Source organism: Lissotriton helveticus, chromosome 10, assembly GCF_964261635.1.
Source record: "Lissotriton helveticus chromosome 10, aLisHel1.1, whole genome shotgun sequence".
In the NCBI taxonomy this organism is placed as follows: Eukaryota; Metazoa; Chordata; class Amphibia; order Caudata; family Salamandridae; genus Lissotriton; species Lissotriton helveticus.
This window is the reverse complement of record NC_136071.1, coordinates 259,308,401-259,327,057: the sequence shown is the minus strand read 5'-3', so window position 1 is coordinate 259,327,057 and position 18,657 is coordinate 259,308,401. Positions and strand designations below refer to the sequence as shown.

The 18,657-nt window shown below is 41.8% G+C and overlaps 1 protein-coding gene across 4 annotated transcripts in view; it reads left to right on the top strand.

The window, feature by feature from the left end:
• Positions 1-18,657, top strand: part of CTDSPL (CTD small phosphatase like) — a 437,200-nt gene that overhangs the window by 220,479 nt on the left and 198,064 nt on the right. For 2 of the 4 annotated variants that reach the window (XM_078665276.1, XM_078665278.1), the window contains one exon: positions 16-48. The exons of the other annotated variants lie outside the window; for them this stretch is intronic. In XM_078665276.1, coding sequence (XP_078521402.1) covers positions 16-48 — 33 coding nt within the window. The remainder of the gene's footprint in view (positions 1-15; positions 49-18,657) is intronic. 4 annotated transcript variants of the gene reach the window in all.

The following is an 18,657-nucleotide window of genomic DNA, read 5'->3' as shown; positions in this document are numbered from 1 at the left end:
TCTTCTTTCCCTCAGGGAGACCAGGTGCAGGTCATTCCCATTCCAAGTGTATGTATTTTTGTTTTCTTTTTATTAATATCACTTATTCTCATTAAACTTCGTTTTACTTAGTGCCGCATTCACTGATTTGTGTTCTGCTTACTATCTGCATGGCTTCCTTCACGGCACTGTTGTCTAGACACAGCAGATTAAAAAGAAAATATTGGAAAGCGGTTTGCGTTTTATGCAATGCTCATTTTCATTTGTTTACTTGAACAGAGGTGGTGAGTATTTCTAGTAAGAAGGATTTATGTTACAGGATATTTTATCCGCAGCTTAGTAGACATGGTGATCCTTGCTGACATAGTGGAGATATGAAAACCAGCACTAACTGACTTCGATTACTGAGGCTGGTTGTTTGTTGTGCCATCCCCACACCACTGTACGTGTATTTGTCAGGTTCCTAAACCTGGATAGCTTGGACCATCTGCACTTAAAAACTCATGAGGTCACAGGAGTCCATCTACTTTCTTCAGGTGCTAATGGGAGAACTAGAGGCTATTCTTTGGGTATACCTCTAGACCGGGCTTCTCCAAAGCGTAGCTTGTGAGCCACTGGTAGCTCTCCAGACGGACTCAAAGCAGCTCTCCTGTGTGCAGCCCAACCTACTAAATGAGAAGCTTTTGCTTGGTTGAAATAATCTATGTGTAACAATTTTGTAAAGTGTGCATTTGAGTTGGAGATATATGTAGGTTCAAAACTCATAAACTGATGCATATGCACATCCTCACAAATTCCCTTTTTTTCTGCTGGATGCTGAGGATTGGAAGTTGATTCCCTTTTGCTAATCAAATTCCTACCGCTTACCTTAGCCCCTTACTTTGAGTCTGTAGTGCAGGTTCCCTCTCTGGTCTTTTATCTTCAGCTCAAGTAGTTTATCTTCACCAATTTCAGTAACCTTCTTGTAGCCTGGCCTGGCATTCCATCAGTCATTTGCAATAGCTAACCCACATAATACCTTTGTCTTATGTTTGGGAAACGATCATTTGGTACATGCCTGTAGTCTGTGTGCTTCCATCCTTATGTGCTCCATTGGAATTGCCTTGTTTGTGTGCAGAGAAAGGGTGCAGTCCTCCCTCAGGATATGTTGGATTTCATCATTAGGAAGGAGAGACAGGAGATGAGTACAAGGTGATGGTCACTGGGCACAGCACAGGTTCATGGCTGTGAGGACTCTGCCCCAGTTTGGTGGAGATCTCTTTCACTGTCATTCCAGCCTAGTCTGCTCCTAAATACAACTCTAAAACAGGTTTAGGCATACACCGTTTCTAATTGTGTTCAATTATCAGTTCTTCTGAATTGATAACTATGCTTCCTAAACACCATTTTTCATGTATTACAAGTTGGTTCCTCGTACGGTAGGGGACAAATTCATTCAACTGCCTATGAAGAACCACACAGGTTTCATTGTGTGCAATTTAATGATAACACGCTAATATTATTAGATTATCCAAATAAGAACATTTACATCCTGGTCTCTACTCTTATTAGGAAATGCTATATCTCAAGACAACCTTCGCTGAACATCTGGCAGGAATATGGTGACATTTTATACTTGAAGCAGAAGCAAATATCTTTATTCGGCAATTTTATCACCATAAAAGAGCACATATACATATACAATTCACATTTACCAATAAAAATTTGTAAAATACATAAGAACAGGGAGATCTCATTTTGATAGATTTACAACACAACCAGATTAGTATCGACCAGTAGGGCCCCCCGGGATTTTAATAGACGGGAGCGTATCCGCCATGCATTTCCCAAAAATGTAGCCACCCCACAGATCATGAGGGCAGACGAAGAGTCTGTAGAGAGGACACGGAGTGCCTGTTTATGGCACCTCAGCCCTAGTTCCCTGCAGACCGGTTTCAGCCAAAGCTTCCTCGCCCCTTTATAGGCTGGGCATGCAAACAACAGGTGGGCCACCGATTCCTTGGGGGCCGCACAGCCGGGGCATGTACGTGAGAGGGCATCAGAGGCCGACCAACTTGCCGTGAAATCTAGTACTGGAAGCGTCCCATAGCGCAGTTTCAGGTACAGTGATCGATCCAGCGGTTTAGTTATTAGGTCTAAAAAGGGTTCCAATTTCCTTACACTCTTAATTGATAAAAATTTGTCCGTAAGTGAACCCACATTCATAGCCCTCGTGGCCTCACTCTGAACCCAATCCCAATAAAGTTTTTTAATAACGGCTTTGGGTGGCGGGGATTGAGACTCCCATGCCTCTCTTAGACCCAGATTGATGGCCAAATCTTTCAATTTTTTTAGCCATCCTATTTTATTACCTGTGTCCAGCAAGAGTAGATCATCCATCCCTTCTGCATACTTAGCCAGCTCCTCAGTTCTTCTTAGTCGAGACCAGAAGAGCAACGGGCGAAGCCTCACCAGGTCTTTTAAAGATCTTCTGCCCAAATCTAGTCTTAGGGGGATCATTGGTGTTGAAGCAGGGAGAGCAGCCACTTTCCTAAAGAAATTATTTTCTGCCACCATCAAATCTGTAACCCCTTCAAACCCCCAAAGTTCGGAGCCATATAATGCTGAAGGAAGAATCTGACCCTCATAGATGGCCATAACTGGAGAAACCGGTTTACTGGTAGATTCCCGGAGTTCCTTCAACGTCACCCCGGAAACTCTGTGATGACTAAGGAGCATTTTGGAAAGATGATCTTTCCAGGTCATACGGCTGTTTATCCTGACTCCAAGATAGTCAAAAGATGTGACCAGCTCAAGGGGGGCACTATTGAGCACGAGGTGATTTTTAAATCTTTTAGAGGGGGCAAAAGCCATCAATTTGGTTTTTGAAGTATTAATGGTTAAGCCTCGAGTAGTACAAAAGGAGCTAAACAGGTTCAAGAGTTTTTGTAAGCCCACCGGGGATTTAGAGATTAATAGGGTATCGTCCGCGAAGAGAAGTGTGGGGATTTTCTCCCCCGCCAGGGATGGGGCGTCCGTCTCTTCCCCCTTTAGATGGTCCACAACTCCGTTTACGAATAGGGAGAAGAGGGTCGGAGCCATAACACAACCCTGGCGTACTCCTCTCCGCACAGGGATCTTATCTGTTAATTGACCCTGCGATCCCCATCTAACCCGCGCATAATTCCCCTCATGCACCTTGGTGTATTGTCACCATAACGAATGCAGATGTTCGCTAAGTAACTCCTTTTGAACAGTCCCATTCTATGGCATCTTGATTGGCAGTTAATCACTTCCGTCAGTTGCTTCCACCACAGAATTTAGGCATCTGTATTTGTAACCGTTGCTTTCAAAAATATTATTGATCATCCTCATCCTGTTACTCCTTAGGATGATTTTTGTTGCCACCGAATATGCCTGATAAGAGCCATTCAAATGTCTAGGATGGATATTATTTAACATTTATTTTCAATTTATAGCCACATTTGATCAAATTCACTTCGTATTTGTGAGTTTCTGGAATTTGTCTAATAATCCAGCTCATAGCCTACCCTACTTAACCCACTTTGAGATTATCCTCACATTCAAGTCAACCAGAACCAGGATAACCAGTGTCATTTGATAATCTTTCTGGAATTAAAATAGTGCTTCTTCTATTTTTTCTTGATAGTTTGAAGGAGTAGTATCACAGTACACTTGGAAAAACCTGACCTGTCAGTTGATAACCACGTTCACAACTGCTGGAATGTCAGTAGTAACTCCAACAAAAGATCCTTCATTCTTATCTTTCTCTCTTTTCTTTCTGCGGGTCACCAAACAATTTAGACAGGATCCTCTACATTACTATAATACGTTTGTGCAGCAGCCTTTTATTTACTAGGCCCTCAATTATCTTCTGTATCCCTCATTTATTTTCATATCCCACATTAGTATCTTATAGCTGTCAAGATAATAAGAGAATGATTGGTGTGTCACACAGCTTTTGTGAAGTGCAATACTCCACCTTTGTTGCCGTTTACCAACTAAAATCAGATAAGGGTTAAACCCTTCTATTTTCTCAGCCAGTCTCCCTTCCCTTCTTCTTTATTGTTACTCCTAGGTACTTTATGGCTGTGGATGTAAATCCTTGTTTTCCTTTTTGTAGCAGGGCTGCACCCCTTCATTAGTGAACTACACCTGACTTTGTACTTACCCACTGTGATGTCGAAACATTATTTGTTCCTTTTAAGTACTAGGTAAATCTTAGAATTACTACTGGTCTTGAGCTCTTGATTTTTCCTGCAAACCGACTATGTTCTCAACAGATACACATGAAAAAGACAGTTCTTAGCCACTTCAACCCTTCAGAGTAGACCTTCAACACCATTGTCTTAATATCTCAGATCTCCACATCATTTGTCTCCTGGACCATCCTAAGAAGAGCGTGCTGTAACTAGCCATGGTTAGGCAGATGTGATTTTCATTTACACAGAGTACCTTTACCATAGACAAATCTTGAACTTCGGACTCATACATGCCCTCTTGACGTCCCACCTGTACTTTGCGCACCTTCTTTTTACAAACATTTAAAATTTGTTGTAATCTTGGCTACAAGTTAAGGCCCTTGGAAACATCCTTCAGTTAATGCAGCTCTTCTTTTCACGGCCCAGTTTCCTAGCATCACAAGCCCAGTTCAAACATCAGGCCTGTACCTAAAACGACTGCAAACACCCTTTCCTTCAATATCTTCTGCTCCCTTTTTTTGGATGGACGTCTGCTGCCTTTCTTTTTTTTCTCACCTCATCCATTTCAATATATTTACTCTCAATACGAAGACCTACTCTACACGTACCCCTCAGGGGACTAGATTACTGTTTTATTTTGCCTCTACAGCGTTGCCACTCTTGAAGGAACACAAAGGATAATATGGTTATTCTCTGAACGAGCCTCTGAGTTACCGCATGTTCCTTTAGAGTGTCTGATTGTTGCATTCCTAACATAACACTTGTATTTGTAAAGCGCACTTATCACCAAGGAGTCTCAAGGTGCTGAATAACCGATGTTTATTGTTACCCAACTCAATGATACTCATTTTATCGACCTCAAATGGATGAAAGGCTGACTGAACCCGCCGGGATTTGAACCTGTGACCATGAGGTCAAACACAGGGCCCTGCAGTGGATGCATTAGTCTACTAAGCCACCAAACCCGGCACTAAGCCATATGTGCAACTTGCAAAGTTTTAACTTCAATTATTGAAGATGTCAATGGTTTTGTCTCCCTTGACCTTTTATGAAATCAGCAGCTTTTTTACTGTGGTCTTAATGGAGTACCGCAGCTTTTCCAGCAACCCCTGGAGCACGGTATGCATCCCCTGGAGCACGGTATGCATCAGCTGAACGGAGTAATTAGTGAGTAGTTTTGCTCTTGCCACTAAATCAGCATCATAGTTTCGTTTTTATGCTGCCCAATGAGGTGTAACAGCTTCAGCGCCAAATTTACAGTAATTCTCAGCTCCACAAGTTTAGAAATCAGTGATTTATTTGTACATTAATCACTTGCGCCTAATTTTGGGGCTAATCTTCTAAGCAAGACCCTATTTTACCAAGTTGTTCTGCATTCACATATGTCCCTGAGGTCATAGTACGAGTTTCTGATGACCTATTGATCCATAGCTTAGAGGTTTTCCCGTCTTCACCCTGGGCGAGAACAGATGGGCACCTCAATACTTCCTCATATTGATAGTGTTGCCTTTCTTTTGTGTCTTCAAGGAAATTTGCATTTACCAAACTCTGGAGGGACTGTGCCAAAGGGCTAACTGTGTTTTTACTCCCTTTCCATTTGAGAATTTCCCAGACTTCTTCCTTCAAACTAGGGTCCATGTTTCAAGACTTTAGCACAAGGCCCCCCACTTTACTTCCAAACAACAAAAAGTCTAGCCACTAATCCGGCAAAATTTAAACAAAATGCCTGGAGTTGATAGTAAGCCTTAACACATGCCCAGTGCCCCTGCCTGTGATCTATCCATAGAGTAAAGGGAGAGCAGACAGCCATTCACCCCAGTGTGCATGGTCTTTCAAATACAGGACGCCGACGCAAATGTTGTCCTTGGGCTGACACTAGCATAGCTTCCCCCTTTTACCCTACCTAAATAAAGTGCTTACTGAGCACAGATTGTTCTTTTAAAGCCGCTTCAACCATGGATATAAATATTAGCTGAAGGCAGGTTACTCCCAACTTACCTGCTTCGCAACTTTACGTTGGGAAACAGAGGTGTCAAAGAATGTACACGGAGGATAGGGGAGAAGGTAGTTAATCATTGTGGGGGGTTCAGTCTTTCAAACAAGAGAGCATAATGTTTTTAAACCCACACAAGCGTTGATTTCCTCTTCCGGCACACCTCGTATAACAAGTTTGTATTGTTTGTTCCTTTTTCGCAATGCACAAATTTAAATACAAAATTAACGAGACTTAAGTTATTCCTTTGTTTTATTGGGGAAATGATTGAGAAGATGTTTTTTGTCCAGAATCCTTTGGTAACTCATCTGACAAAGTTGATCCTCTTCAGGGCACCAGTTCCCAAACACTCTGTGCCTAACAATACAATCAACCTTTTTATACAGAGACTCAGAGAGGCAGCAGGGCCTCGGGAAAGGCTGCACCAAGTGCTACGAGTTTCCCTGCGAAAGACAAACCACATAAAATAGTACCACTGGGGACCTCAACAATCTTAATCCATCTACCTGACATCAAAAACCCAATAGCAAACACAAACAAATACCAATATTCAGTTTGTAGCAACACATTCTTTCTTCAAATGGGATTTCTTTGTTAAGGTAGGGCCTGACTTTTTTCCAAGAAAATATACTGCTTGTTTTAACTTAAAACATTTGCAATGGTTCAGACAATTTGGACTGGAGGTGTATTTTGCCCCTCCACCTATAACCCTCCTCCTAACCTTGTCCATGCCGGTTGAGGTTGTAGCATTTGAGAGCATGATGCTTACGAATATGGCAACACTTAGGAACAACAATAAATGTGTGCCTTACAATATCACCAAAACAGAAAGAATTGCACTAAACAATCTTGAAAACAATCTCTAAGTGACCATAAAACCAAGAGATAAGGGTGATGGGATTGTTATTGTAGATACAAATGCAAATAAGAAAAGTATCGCCATTTGTACAGCTGAGAATCTTGTCAACGATTTCAAAGAATCCCCTTCCGGAGATACAAAAAGAAATCTTACAGCTCACAAATGAGGCTAAAGGGCAGGACTACATTAGCCACATTGAGTTTGCGTTTTGAACAGTAAACACCTGGTAACCTTGTAAGGCTTTTATCTTACCCAATCTTACCCAACAGCTGTACAAGATCACCGGACCCTCTCAGCAGACTTATTGTACCAGTATGTGGATCAGTTCTGGAACCTATTGGCAAATATCTCAATTTGATAAAATGTGTACATCTATCACCTGTTATGTTCGGGACAGTAGTGACATTATTGCAGAAAATGAAGACCTCACTTTTGATAGCTACCAAGACTTGCTTGTCTCTTTGGACATAGAGGTGAATATATAAATATCCCTCAAGAAGCAGGGATCTTGGTGACTGAAAGGAGGCTAAATACCAGCCCAGCCCATATCTGGTTTCAACCTACTTTACAAATAAAAGAATCATCTAGTGTCACTTTTTTTCACTTCTAATTTTGCGATAGTCTATGTGGAGGACTTTGAAACAAAAACTATATTGGCTCCTCGCCCATGCAAAAAAAAATATTCGCCTTTGGCAACCTTACATTGACAACTGCTATTCATGGTCATACAATCGTTGGCCTCCCTGCAGAGCACACAGAGCGAGGATCACATATTACAGTTGTAATTCTGTGCAAATATGCTTGAAGTAGATACACAGTTGTCAAAATATTGACAAGGTGAAAGCAAAACAAAAAGCTGTGATTTCAGGTGAGTAGGTGCATTGTCTGTTGGTTGGTGAAGTGAAGGAGAAGCACGGAAGTGCATTCAGGAGAGAGTGAAAAGATGGTGCTGACAATGAAAAAGATGAGATTTAAGTTGTGTAGATGGACGAGGTGTGGTGAGCAAGAGGGCATACATGTCTAACATAAAATGAACAAAACTGGAGTGGTTGAGACGCTCTGCAGTCCTCTCAGTAGTGTTGAATTCACAGTTTCAGAGTTCAAACATTTTCAATATCAATTACTTATAACAAAATGATTGTTGTTATTCGTTTATCTTAAACAGATAACAACTACTGATAACACCAGTAGTCCTGGCTGGTTTTTGACATATGCCCATTATCTGGATGCAATAGTAGACAGCCCAGAGAGGCTGTGTGTGCTCGGGAGCATTGCCCTATGTACTGAAGTTCTCTGGGATTGGTGAGACCTGGACCGATAAAGACTGCTTGCCGCTCCTCCCTGGAGCATGTACTGCGGAATGTTCTGCCTCAAACTCTGTCTCGCTGCATTTTATATTTCGGAACTGTTCACAGTTTCTATTCTATTTCTATTTTAATCATTTATAGAGCGCAACAGCTGCCCCAGCTAAGGGGCGTCCCGGCACTAGCAGCAGAAAACAGCAGCAATGATACGGACAACGGTCTACACAATAGAAAAAAGAAAAGTTTTAATAGCTTTCCTAAAATCAGTAAGATTGTTAAGGCCACGAATATGGGGGGGCAGAGAGTTCCAAAGAATCGCCGCTCTATAACGAAAAGAACGGCCTCCAGCTCGAGTTTTCCTGACTCGAGGGACCCGCAGCAAATGTTGGCCCATGGAGCGAAGCTGGTGGGGAGGAACATAGAAAGTAAGCAGATTTGTCAGTGTGCTAGGGGATCCGAGCTTCAGAATGTTAAAAGCTTCCTTCAGCACATATGCAGATGTCCTACAAGGCCGTTTAGCGAAGAGAAGGAAAACACAAGTATTCCTCCTCAATACAAGATATATATTTTTTTGTTCCGTTTTCGTTTCGACGTTTTTTCCAATTCGTGGGAAGGCTTTCATGTTGCCAATCACTTATTTCCTTGCAGGTTGTTTGTTACAGCACTGTAGAAAAACATGGAAATTTCTGGAATTATGAAAGAGGAGGGGATTGAAAAACCTTATGTGTGAGACAACTACAAAAAGCATTACACAATTTTTTTGTGCTTGTTTTAAATCCTAATTTGCAATCTATTAAAAGCAAACAAGGATTTAATGAAATGAAATTAAATGAAAATGGGTTTTGTAAAGCGCAATAGTTGCCCTGAGGCGTCCAAGCGCTAAAAAGAGACAAAAGGTGCTAAACCCAAGAGACGCAAGAAGAGCAGGGGGGAAAGGCTTTATTTATTAAACAGAAAAGTTTTCAGCTGTTTACGAAAAGAAATGAGATTAGAGTTGGACCTCAAGTGAAAGGGAAGGGTATTCCACACCTTAGCTGCATTAACAAGTATTAAAAAGAAAGAGAGAGAGAGGGGAAACGAAACGAGAAAAAGAAGAGAGGTAAAGAGTTCAGACTGAGCTACCCAACTTGTAGGTCTTGTCCTCACCCGCGTCCACTTGGTCTCTCAGATGGGGTACTGCACACCAGCAGTCGTTTGCATAAGTTGCTGAAATGCTCTAAACAGATACAGAAGGCGCAGTAGCATGTTGTATTTGTTTACAGCATGCAGCCTGTGAGCCGGGCATCACAGAGTCATGAGTTGAGTCTCATGACTCTGTGACATCAGGTCTCGCCTGGCCTGCCCGCCCTCTTGCAAAGGCTCGAAACCTTCCTTTTCCCAACTCGTCACAGGGTTGAGTGGAGTCTGTTATCTTTGTTGACCACACCCCACCCTGTGACGACTTGGGAAAGGGTGGTGTGGTAAGAGGTAGTTTTGGAATTGACAGCCAGCCCCAGGAAGTACAGAGCTGATACTGTACAGGGCTTGGACTGCTTCAAAAACGTCCCTGCATTGCATCATTACTGGGCAGTTGCAGAGGACCCGCAACTATGGCAGACTTAGGTAGGCATCATGTCAGCCCGCAGGCTGCTTTAAGTTCACCACCTGCCATCATATAACTGGCTTCTGCGCACTAGGGCATGTGCCTAAGAAAAACTGCCTGATGTCCGTTTCAGCGAGATCACTCTAGGCTAGGCACTGTATATTAATGGAACTGTGGATGGTATGGTAATTTCTTTTTCCAATTACCATCCATAAGGTTTGTAAAGTTGAAGAATCACAGCCCCTCCACCCATCACCTGGAACCAACTCTGCCCACACCCCGATTATTTTAGGCCCCCGCTTGACCAATCTGCATGAAACTTGCCAAGAAGGACCTATGTGAGATGTACCTATTAATTTTTAATGTTTCATGCAAATACATCAAACAGCACCAAAAGTTATTAAAAAATGAATAATGCCTTTTCATTGGAAACTCTGCTACACTTTGTACTTAGTTACTTACCCTCAACAAAGCAAGCATTGTTGCTCGTAATACTTCCAAGAACAGAGAAGAACAGACAAATTCCTTGGCATGATCTCAGGAGACAAACTTCAAATGCTTTCTCTCCACAACCACCATTAGACCATTTTAACCAGTGATGCATGGGATGTCTCAGTAGTGAAGTCTAGCTATGCTGTATGGCTTCCACAACTTCCACATTCCATACCACCTCTTCCCCATTCGCCAACTCAATAAACATTTTAAGAGGATGTTTACTCCTTTTAAGAGTGATTGAGCCAGACCTGGCCCTAGAAAGATGGCAGGGATCCTTCTCTTCCACTTAATTGTAAGAAACAAAGGGAGGAATCTGACCCAACTTAGATTTTTACCATGCATATTAGTTCCCATCCCTGCAGAAGTTAAAAATGCTAATGTGCATGTAGCTGTTCTGAATAGTTCTTGATTTTGTGTGACAGGGGTTCTTCAAGATCCCTACTTTGCCCTGCTATCGGGAGAAGCATTAAAAGTACCTACGGTTCTTAATTAGAAAACCACACTATTTATTTATTTTTAGAGTTTTATTTAGCGCGAACAATACCCTTGCCGGTATCAAAGCTAAAAAAATAAAATAATTAGTTTAGTTTCAGTGCTAACAGTCGGGCCTTTTTCAAGATTCTTGTCCCTGTGGTGGCCTTCCAACTAGCAGAAAGGATCCAGGTACCCATAAGTAGATGTCTGCCTTTTCATGCAGTATCCATTGATGGTACAAAATTGGTGCGAACAAAAGCATTAGAAGATCCTGATACAAGCTTGAATTCTCTGTGCCCTACCCTGAATACTCTATTCATTTTAGAAGGATTAATTACAGAAGTACGTTTCTGTACTCTGGCTTACAATGGCCTTTTATCATCTAGAGAGGGTAAAGGCCACAAGCTTTTGATCAATGAAACCATGACAGCCTGTTGGTTCCATGAATCCTCCTTGTGGATGGTACTTTGTGCTAAGCTCCATGGCAATTTCAATTTATGGAGCTCTTTGATGAGCTGCAGAAAGATATTTGAAGCTTACCCCTGTCCATCAATGCTTGGTTCCGACTATCAAATGGTAAGACATGCTCCCAACTTCCTCCTGATATTCCCTGACTTTTCTACCACTCAAAGACCCCACATACTCCTCGGAGTGCAGGTGAAGGGTGCATTCTCGAAATAATCCATTAGTGCCTAGTGCGGCACTGCAGATATGTCCCTCAACATAAAAGCTTTGGATCTAAAGACGGTCTTCTTAGTGTTGAAGTCTTTCCTACCAATTACAGCAACACAGTGTGTTGATTTGCCACACTGGCAGCATCACAGCCCTCTGTGTTTGGAAGACAGGGGTACTTTCCCTCCCACAGCTCTGCCAGGTGACTCTAGCTCTGTAGGAGTGACAATTACAATAAAGCATGTTTCTTCTAGTTTCCCGCATTGCATGGACTGCCTACACTAGAGTGGATAGTGTAAGCAGGTGTTTCTACTCATTTCACATGTGGGAGATCCTCCACGAAATATTCAACTCTTATCCTGGAGGCCCACCTCATAAACTCCTTTGCAACCCACTCAACTACAGGTGCACTCACTTAATTTCTTGGGTGGGCAAAGGGCCTGTTCCCTCTGGGAACGTCCTAACATTTGCCATAAATGTGTATGCATTTGCCCAGAACACTTTGATTCCTAGAGTCCTCTTGAAGATCAAACAGAGCCCAGGAAGCTCTGTAATGCTGTTGTCTTTGGCCTTACCACTCCAAGATTTATTCTCTGACCTACTTCTCCTCCTGCACAGAGACAACCTGTGTTTCCTCCGAAAGAGATGAGTCCAATCCATGGAGGGAGGAAGGGTAGTGCACCGCTCCCTAACATTGCTCAACTTGAGGGCAGGGCTTTCGAGAAGCTGACTGCTTCAACTCCTAGGCTTATCCTCCAAGAAACTGGGGGTTCTCTCAGCTGCCAGGAAGTTCTACTCATAGGACTCTCAAATAGCTGTGGTTCTGCTCCTGTGAATTAGTGAAGAGCATCAACAAGATTACTTTTCTTTATTACTATTTCCTATAGTTTTTATAGTGCCAAGTGAAGTACAGAGTTAATGAGATGGTATAGAAGATCCAAAGTAATGTTTACACAGATTGGTAGTGTGCGAAAATCATGCTGGTAAGAAAGTCTAGGTAGCAAGAGAATGGGAATACAGCAATACTGGTTTCAATAATGTTCTTAAATTATAAATGATAATCTCCTTATTACCCTTTAATAATATGGTAAGTCAGTGAGTAGAGGGCACCAACTCCAATTTCATGGCTTCAAAGGGCCTCACAGGGCCCATGACCTTGACAATACTTTCGCTATGACAGTAGTTATGACAATCTAGCTCAAAATGAGTCAATAGCAAATTAGTGCATGCACAGTATATAAGCATCTTGGAAAAGGTTGATTAGGTCAAGATTTTATTGCTCCACCAAAAGACAATGGTTAAGGAAGTATCCATGTGACAAACAAGAACAAACTGAAACGCCCACTTTCCTCATGTAACGTAACTGGTGCTATGTAAAGCGCTCAGATACCTGATTCGGTTCGGGTCTAGTTCGCGCTATATAAAACTCTACAATCAAAACGGCACCAGTCTCCACACACATATGGCTACAGGTGCTAGTAAACTAAAGCACCAGTATTACCCCTCCCACCAACACCCCTTTTGCCCTGGGTAGAAATTGAATTGGGTTGAGGAAGCACACTTAATAGAATTATCTAATACCAGAATGGCAATAAAACTGGTGCAATGAGAGCTCCTGGTCTAGAGGATGCTCTCAAAATGGAAGGCTGGCTCAAACCTGCCCAGCCAGACAGCCACACAAAAACATACTTCCTTTTCAGTCTACAGTAGGATGAATACCCAGTGGGGATCATAGTGCATGACTGCCTATCCAACACCTCTGGTGTAAACTCATGCACAACCAGGCACGGTCCTCCATAGGTCATTCACCAGGAAACAAGAAGCCCTTGTAACTTCATCCTTAATCCTCATTTAGTGCAGGATGAAACAAGCCCATCTTTGACACATAATAATGGTCCAGATCCTCTGAAATGCAGATTTGAATCTGAAGATACTCAATCAGCATAATTAAGATAGTGTTTAGAACTTGAACTACCTGTGACTTGTTGATGTTAAATAGCAAACTGCCACCCAAAGCCATAGGAAACTGCCATTTCTGATAGGAAGCGTCCCAGTTTAATTTTGATGTTCAAGGTGGCAAAGAAAGACAATGTGGTCAGAGTATGGGCCTGTTGCCTATCACTAGACTTAATCAAACTGAGCCCTACTGTTGATAAGAGTATTACACTCTTTCCCTTGCTCAACCTTTGGGTACATGTAGTCGAAGGTCAAGCAACTGATTTGATCTCATTAAAGCCAATGCATTACCTGCCTGTTACCTCACACAGTAAACTACAAATTGGTTCTGTCGGGTAGAACAATTACTTTGAAATTGTGTAGTATTAATCATGCAAAAACAAATCTAATGCATTTCTTTGTAGATTTCAGGATGGAACATCAATGACAAGAAATATTTGACATAAAAGTTATTTTTTACTTTTTATCTTTTCAGTAAATCATATATGGCTGTCACAATTCAATAGGCAGCAAATTACATCAGTGACAAAAAGTTGAGTGATTAAAGTGACAAAGTGTCGTAGGTGACTCGGTGAGGTTTATACATACGTGATGCGAGACTTACAACTATATACACAATGTACAATAAATACCTGTAAGATGGAGTCAGGTGTTTGTTAAGCGCTACTACTCACCCGTAAGGGTCTCAAGGTGCTGGGGGTAGGGGGTGGTTTGCAGGTTCCAGTCCATCAAGGAAGACATCTGTCCTTTTCAATTCTAAATATAGTGTCTCCGGTGCAGATTAAATGGGCTTTGTAATTCTTGAAGCCGGGAGACCTAATCGACTTAGACCGAAAAGTACATTGCCATTTCGACCCAGACAGGTGCGCAATTAGATAAGCGTCTAGACAGGTCTTCTTCAGGACGAGCAGACCACAAGGATAGACAGCCTAAACGGAAATGATTCATGTGTAAGTCATGTGTGTTCCATTGATAAGGAATATTGTTGTAAAGCTCCAGTAAGTAGCTGGGTCTGCTCACCAATTTCAAACACCCCTATGACAAGGTGGGCGTTACAAATGAATTAGAATTCACCATGCGGTAATAGCCAAGTGTCCTCCAGTGTTGGGATTAATAACTGAGGGCGCAGCATAGGCAGTACATTGACATACCATGCTAGGTAACATGAGGAGAACCACCTTGAAGTTTGGAGTCTAGGGAATAAGGGGAGAGGGAAATGGGAGTTCGGTCAGTGTTGTGTGGATGATTCGGTATAAAAAGCATGCCAAATTGTGTAGCTAAAGACCTACCTCCGTTGGTTGAATCAGAGAGGCAGAGACCAAGACCATCAAGTCCGATTTGGACTAGAGAAATAAAAATTACAACAAAGGTTGTTCAAGGGCGAGACTAAATGATGGATAGTAAAAGAAGGTTAAATGTAGCAGCAGGGCTTGCAACATACCTTGTGTCTTTGATTAAGTTCACATGCAAAGTGGCAATTCAGTTTCTTCAGTAAATCTCTGTGGGGGAAGGGGGAAGGTATTAAAACTTGTTTGAGCCTCAAAGTTGAAATATGAACGATGAGTTAAAAATTAATAAATGAAAAGTGCCCCCTGTGAAAGCATACCTTACGATTCAGTTACACAACGGATGTGTTCCTCCTGTGGAAATCCAAGAGATCTCGTGCGCGCTGGGAAACTGATGTTAATCTAGGCCGTGGTGAACGGCACGTAGCCGCGATGTGAAATCAGTATACGTGTACGCTCAAGGCCAGCAGCTAGGTGTCAGTACCTAGTTAGTGATGTCATTGTGCCAGAAAGCTCATGCTAATATGCACGATGTCCTCGACAAATCGTAATGCCCCGATTAGCAGCCAGTGGCCTATATCCAAAGCGATGGCTGATAAAATTAGTGTCCCGGTGACAGGTGCAGGTGTGGTGAAATGTTGTAGGGAAGATCTCAAGTACACTGGAGAAATTGTATCCTAAAGCGTGACTGTTGATTACAGAGTGTCGCATGGTAGGGAAGAACTAACTAATGATTATACATCAAAGACGACATGCAACAAATCCAAATTCTGTGTAAAATTTGTTAAATTGGAAACAATGTATCTAAAAGCATGACTGATGAATCAAGAGTGCCACATGGTTTAGGAATAACCTCATAGATCCTCTTCAAGCACACTTACCTGGCATTCTTTTCTTCACCATCTGATTGACCCGACAGGGCTGCATGGTGGGCAAAGTTACAGGTTGGCTGGACCACCGTCCATCTTAAAATCACCCATTGGTCTCAGATTTTTAAGGTTGAAATCTGTGTAAAGATGCTCACACTTTGTATTTCCCACCATGTAAACATACCTCATTTGGCTTAAATGATGGATACCTGTTTGTGCTCCATTGACCTTGCAGCTCTGCATTGAGCAAGATTGGCCCTAGCACCTAGTTCAAGCAAGGTTTCACCATGGACTGCTTTTCAAGAGTCATTTCACCTTCCACTCCACATGTGTAATCCTTAGATGCTACACATTATATTCCCATGACATGTATACAACTGTGGGGTTGGCCCTGCTAGCTGTTTCACATTAGTCACATTCCTGCCATCAATACCGATGTCAGCACTTCACTTTGAGTATACTGATCCATGAAGTCCATTAACGGAACACAGTAATTTTGATTATTCAACTATTCTCAAACTCACATGGGATTGTTTACGGTGTAAGGATATTCCAGTGTGGTGCCTCAGTTGTTAAAAAATCTACCCATACCGATTGTATAGCATTTTTCTATGTAGGGCAGCTGGATCAAAGGTGCTGATTTTAGGCTGCTTGTCGGATGGTAGGAAAGAGGCTCTGGAGAGGGCCCATATGCACTACTGCTAAATTATTGAAAATGTTAAATATTGTGTATGCCACATTGGGGAGTGAATTGGATGAGGCATTAATTGTAGTGCATCTACAAATCCTCTGCACACGTTTAAAAGTAAATACATAAAGTTTCATAAAATATCACAATGTGATAATTCAATTTGCACAGCGAACACGCCACGAACTGGAGATCAAAGGGGTTCTACCTAATACTGCTGGATGGGGCAGTTCTTTTAAAAAGAAACTCCCTTACACTTGGAAGCACATTAAGATATTCGAACATGAGACTAAATAGTCTACCTCTCCAAGCGCAGAAATTATAGGAACGCCTTCCGGGTTGGAATTATCACCGGAACTAAGAAACTACTTGAAACTGACATCAGCCCTGAAGAAGTCACGGGGTAATCCCCTGTAACAGTGACGAAACACGTGTTGGCTAAGAAGGCTTAAGATCTTGAATTAAAGACATCTGAAAATACAGACAAGGATCATTGTGATATTTTATGAAACTTTATGTATTTACTTTTAAACGTGTGCAGAGGATTTGTATCTATAGTAGAGTGGTCTGCTGGCCACACTCGTGGGGATTTGGTGGTTTTTCCCTACCTTATGCACCATGCCAGATTACATGTCATAACTGATTTGTACTTGAGATAGACCTTAGAACGCCATTTTGCCTATTGCTGACCACCGACTGTATACTTAATATTAATCGTTGTGCGCTGTCTACCCTTAAGGTCAAACTGCATGAGGACATGGTTGAACTAGACTAGTGACTGCACGTGACACCTGGGCAAAAGGACGTGGGGGAAAATGTTGGTTCCTACCTGAGATATATATTAAGGTGGTACCCGGTGATTTAGTAGAGGTGACTTCATGAGTTGGTTAGGACCAGATTTCATCATAAAGGACTGAATGAGGTTGATGCTGATAGATGTAGATTGGTATTATCCTCATTTGCGCCTATAATGTCACCAAGGAATGTGGATTCCATTTAGACTGTCCTTCAGCAAATCAGGTACTTGTTGCTGATGCCCTGTCTGTGCTGTGAGCACATCTTCTTTGTTTAGCTGTTACCAATGGCTATTCAGCCTGTAACCACAGTCGGAGCTGGGGAATTCTTACTGCCCAATCGCCAGGAGATACCATCTTTGATGTCCGGGAGCATTATGTTTCATTTGTCCACTGATAACCAATCCGAAAGCTGTGTGATTAAATTACAAAATCTTAAAGACGCCTCCCTGGAGCGAGTTAGTGGGAAATGTTGTGTAATGCCTACTGTATCTGGGGCTTTTCATCCTTGATGTCAAGCACCCTAGAAATTGCAGTTAGTCAAAGGCGTGATACAACAGTAGCTTTGTTGTGCCCAAAAAGTAAAAAAAAATCCTGCAAATATCTCACCCGAAGGTAATTTTGAAAGGGTGAATGAGGGAAGATATATGTGTTTGCACACAATGTGTGGTGGTTGTCCTCATGTATATATAAGCTCAAATACTGCCCACCATTTCAATTTACAGAGACATATCCTTTCTTAGCAACAGTTTTGTTTTCTGCATACTGCAGCCACAAGTTCTCTGTCTGCTGCCTATTCATAGATACTGCACTTTTGAGCAATTGTATTTTGTTTTACTCACTATAGCCGGTGGATCTGCAGCTGCTGCCACTAGCATTGATCTGCTGCCACTATCATTGATCCTACAACCATTGGACCATCAGTGGATGCTGCTCTTCTTTACCTCATAGTGGGCCCCCCTCGTAGCCCGCTGAGTACTTGTTTATTGTATTACTCTCCTTTGACCCATCTGTCTTGTAATTATGTGATTGTTATTGTTTTATATTCTTACTTTGGATATCTATATTGCACTTATTACCTTCCTTCCATCCTTCTGTAAAGCGCTCTGATATCCTTCGGGATCTTGTTTGCGCTATATAAAACTTTATAAAAAAAAAAAAAAAAAAATGTGTGTGGGCATGTTTAGTACATTAACAATCCAACATTGTAGCAGGTGAGTACATGCTTTAATGGACTCATTTATTGTACAAATTAAAAACTGCACAAGAATATATTTAAAACCAAATAATTAAGAAAGGTTAACATGTTTCATTGTCAAGTAAATTTGGCAATTTCATCTGGGGGGAATGACAGGTCACCAAGTAGCATCTGTGGTAAAAAAGTAGTTTTTTTTATTCAGCTTTGCATGTTTCTAAGAGCTTGGGAAGATGGTGAGTTTAGCACAGAAAACCTTTTGTGGATGCCATTTTTATGAAGAAAAAAAAAAGCAGACACTTTTACCAA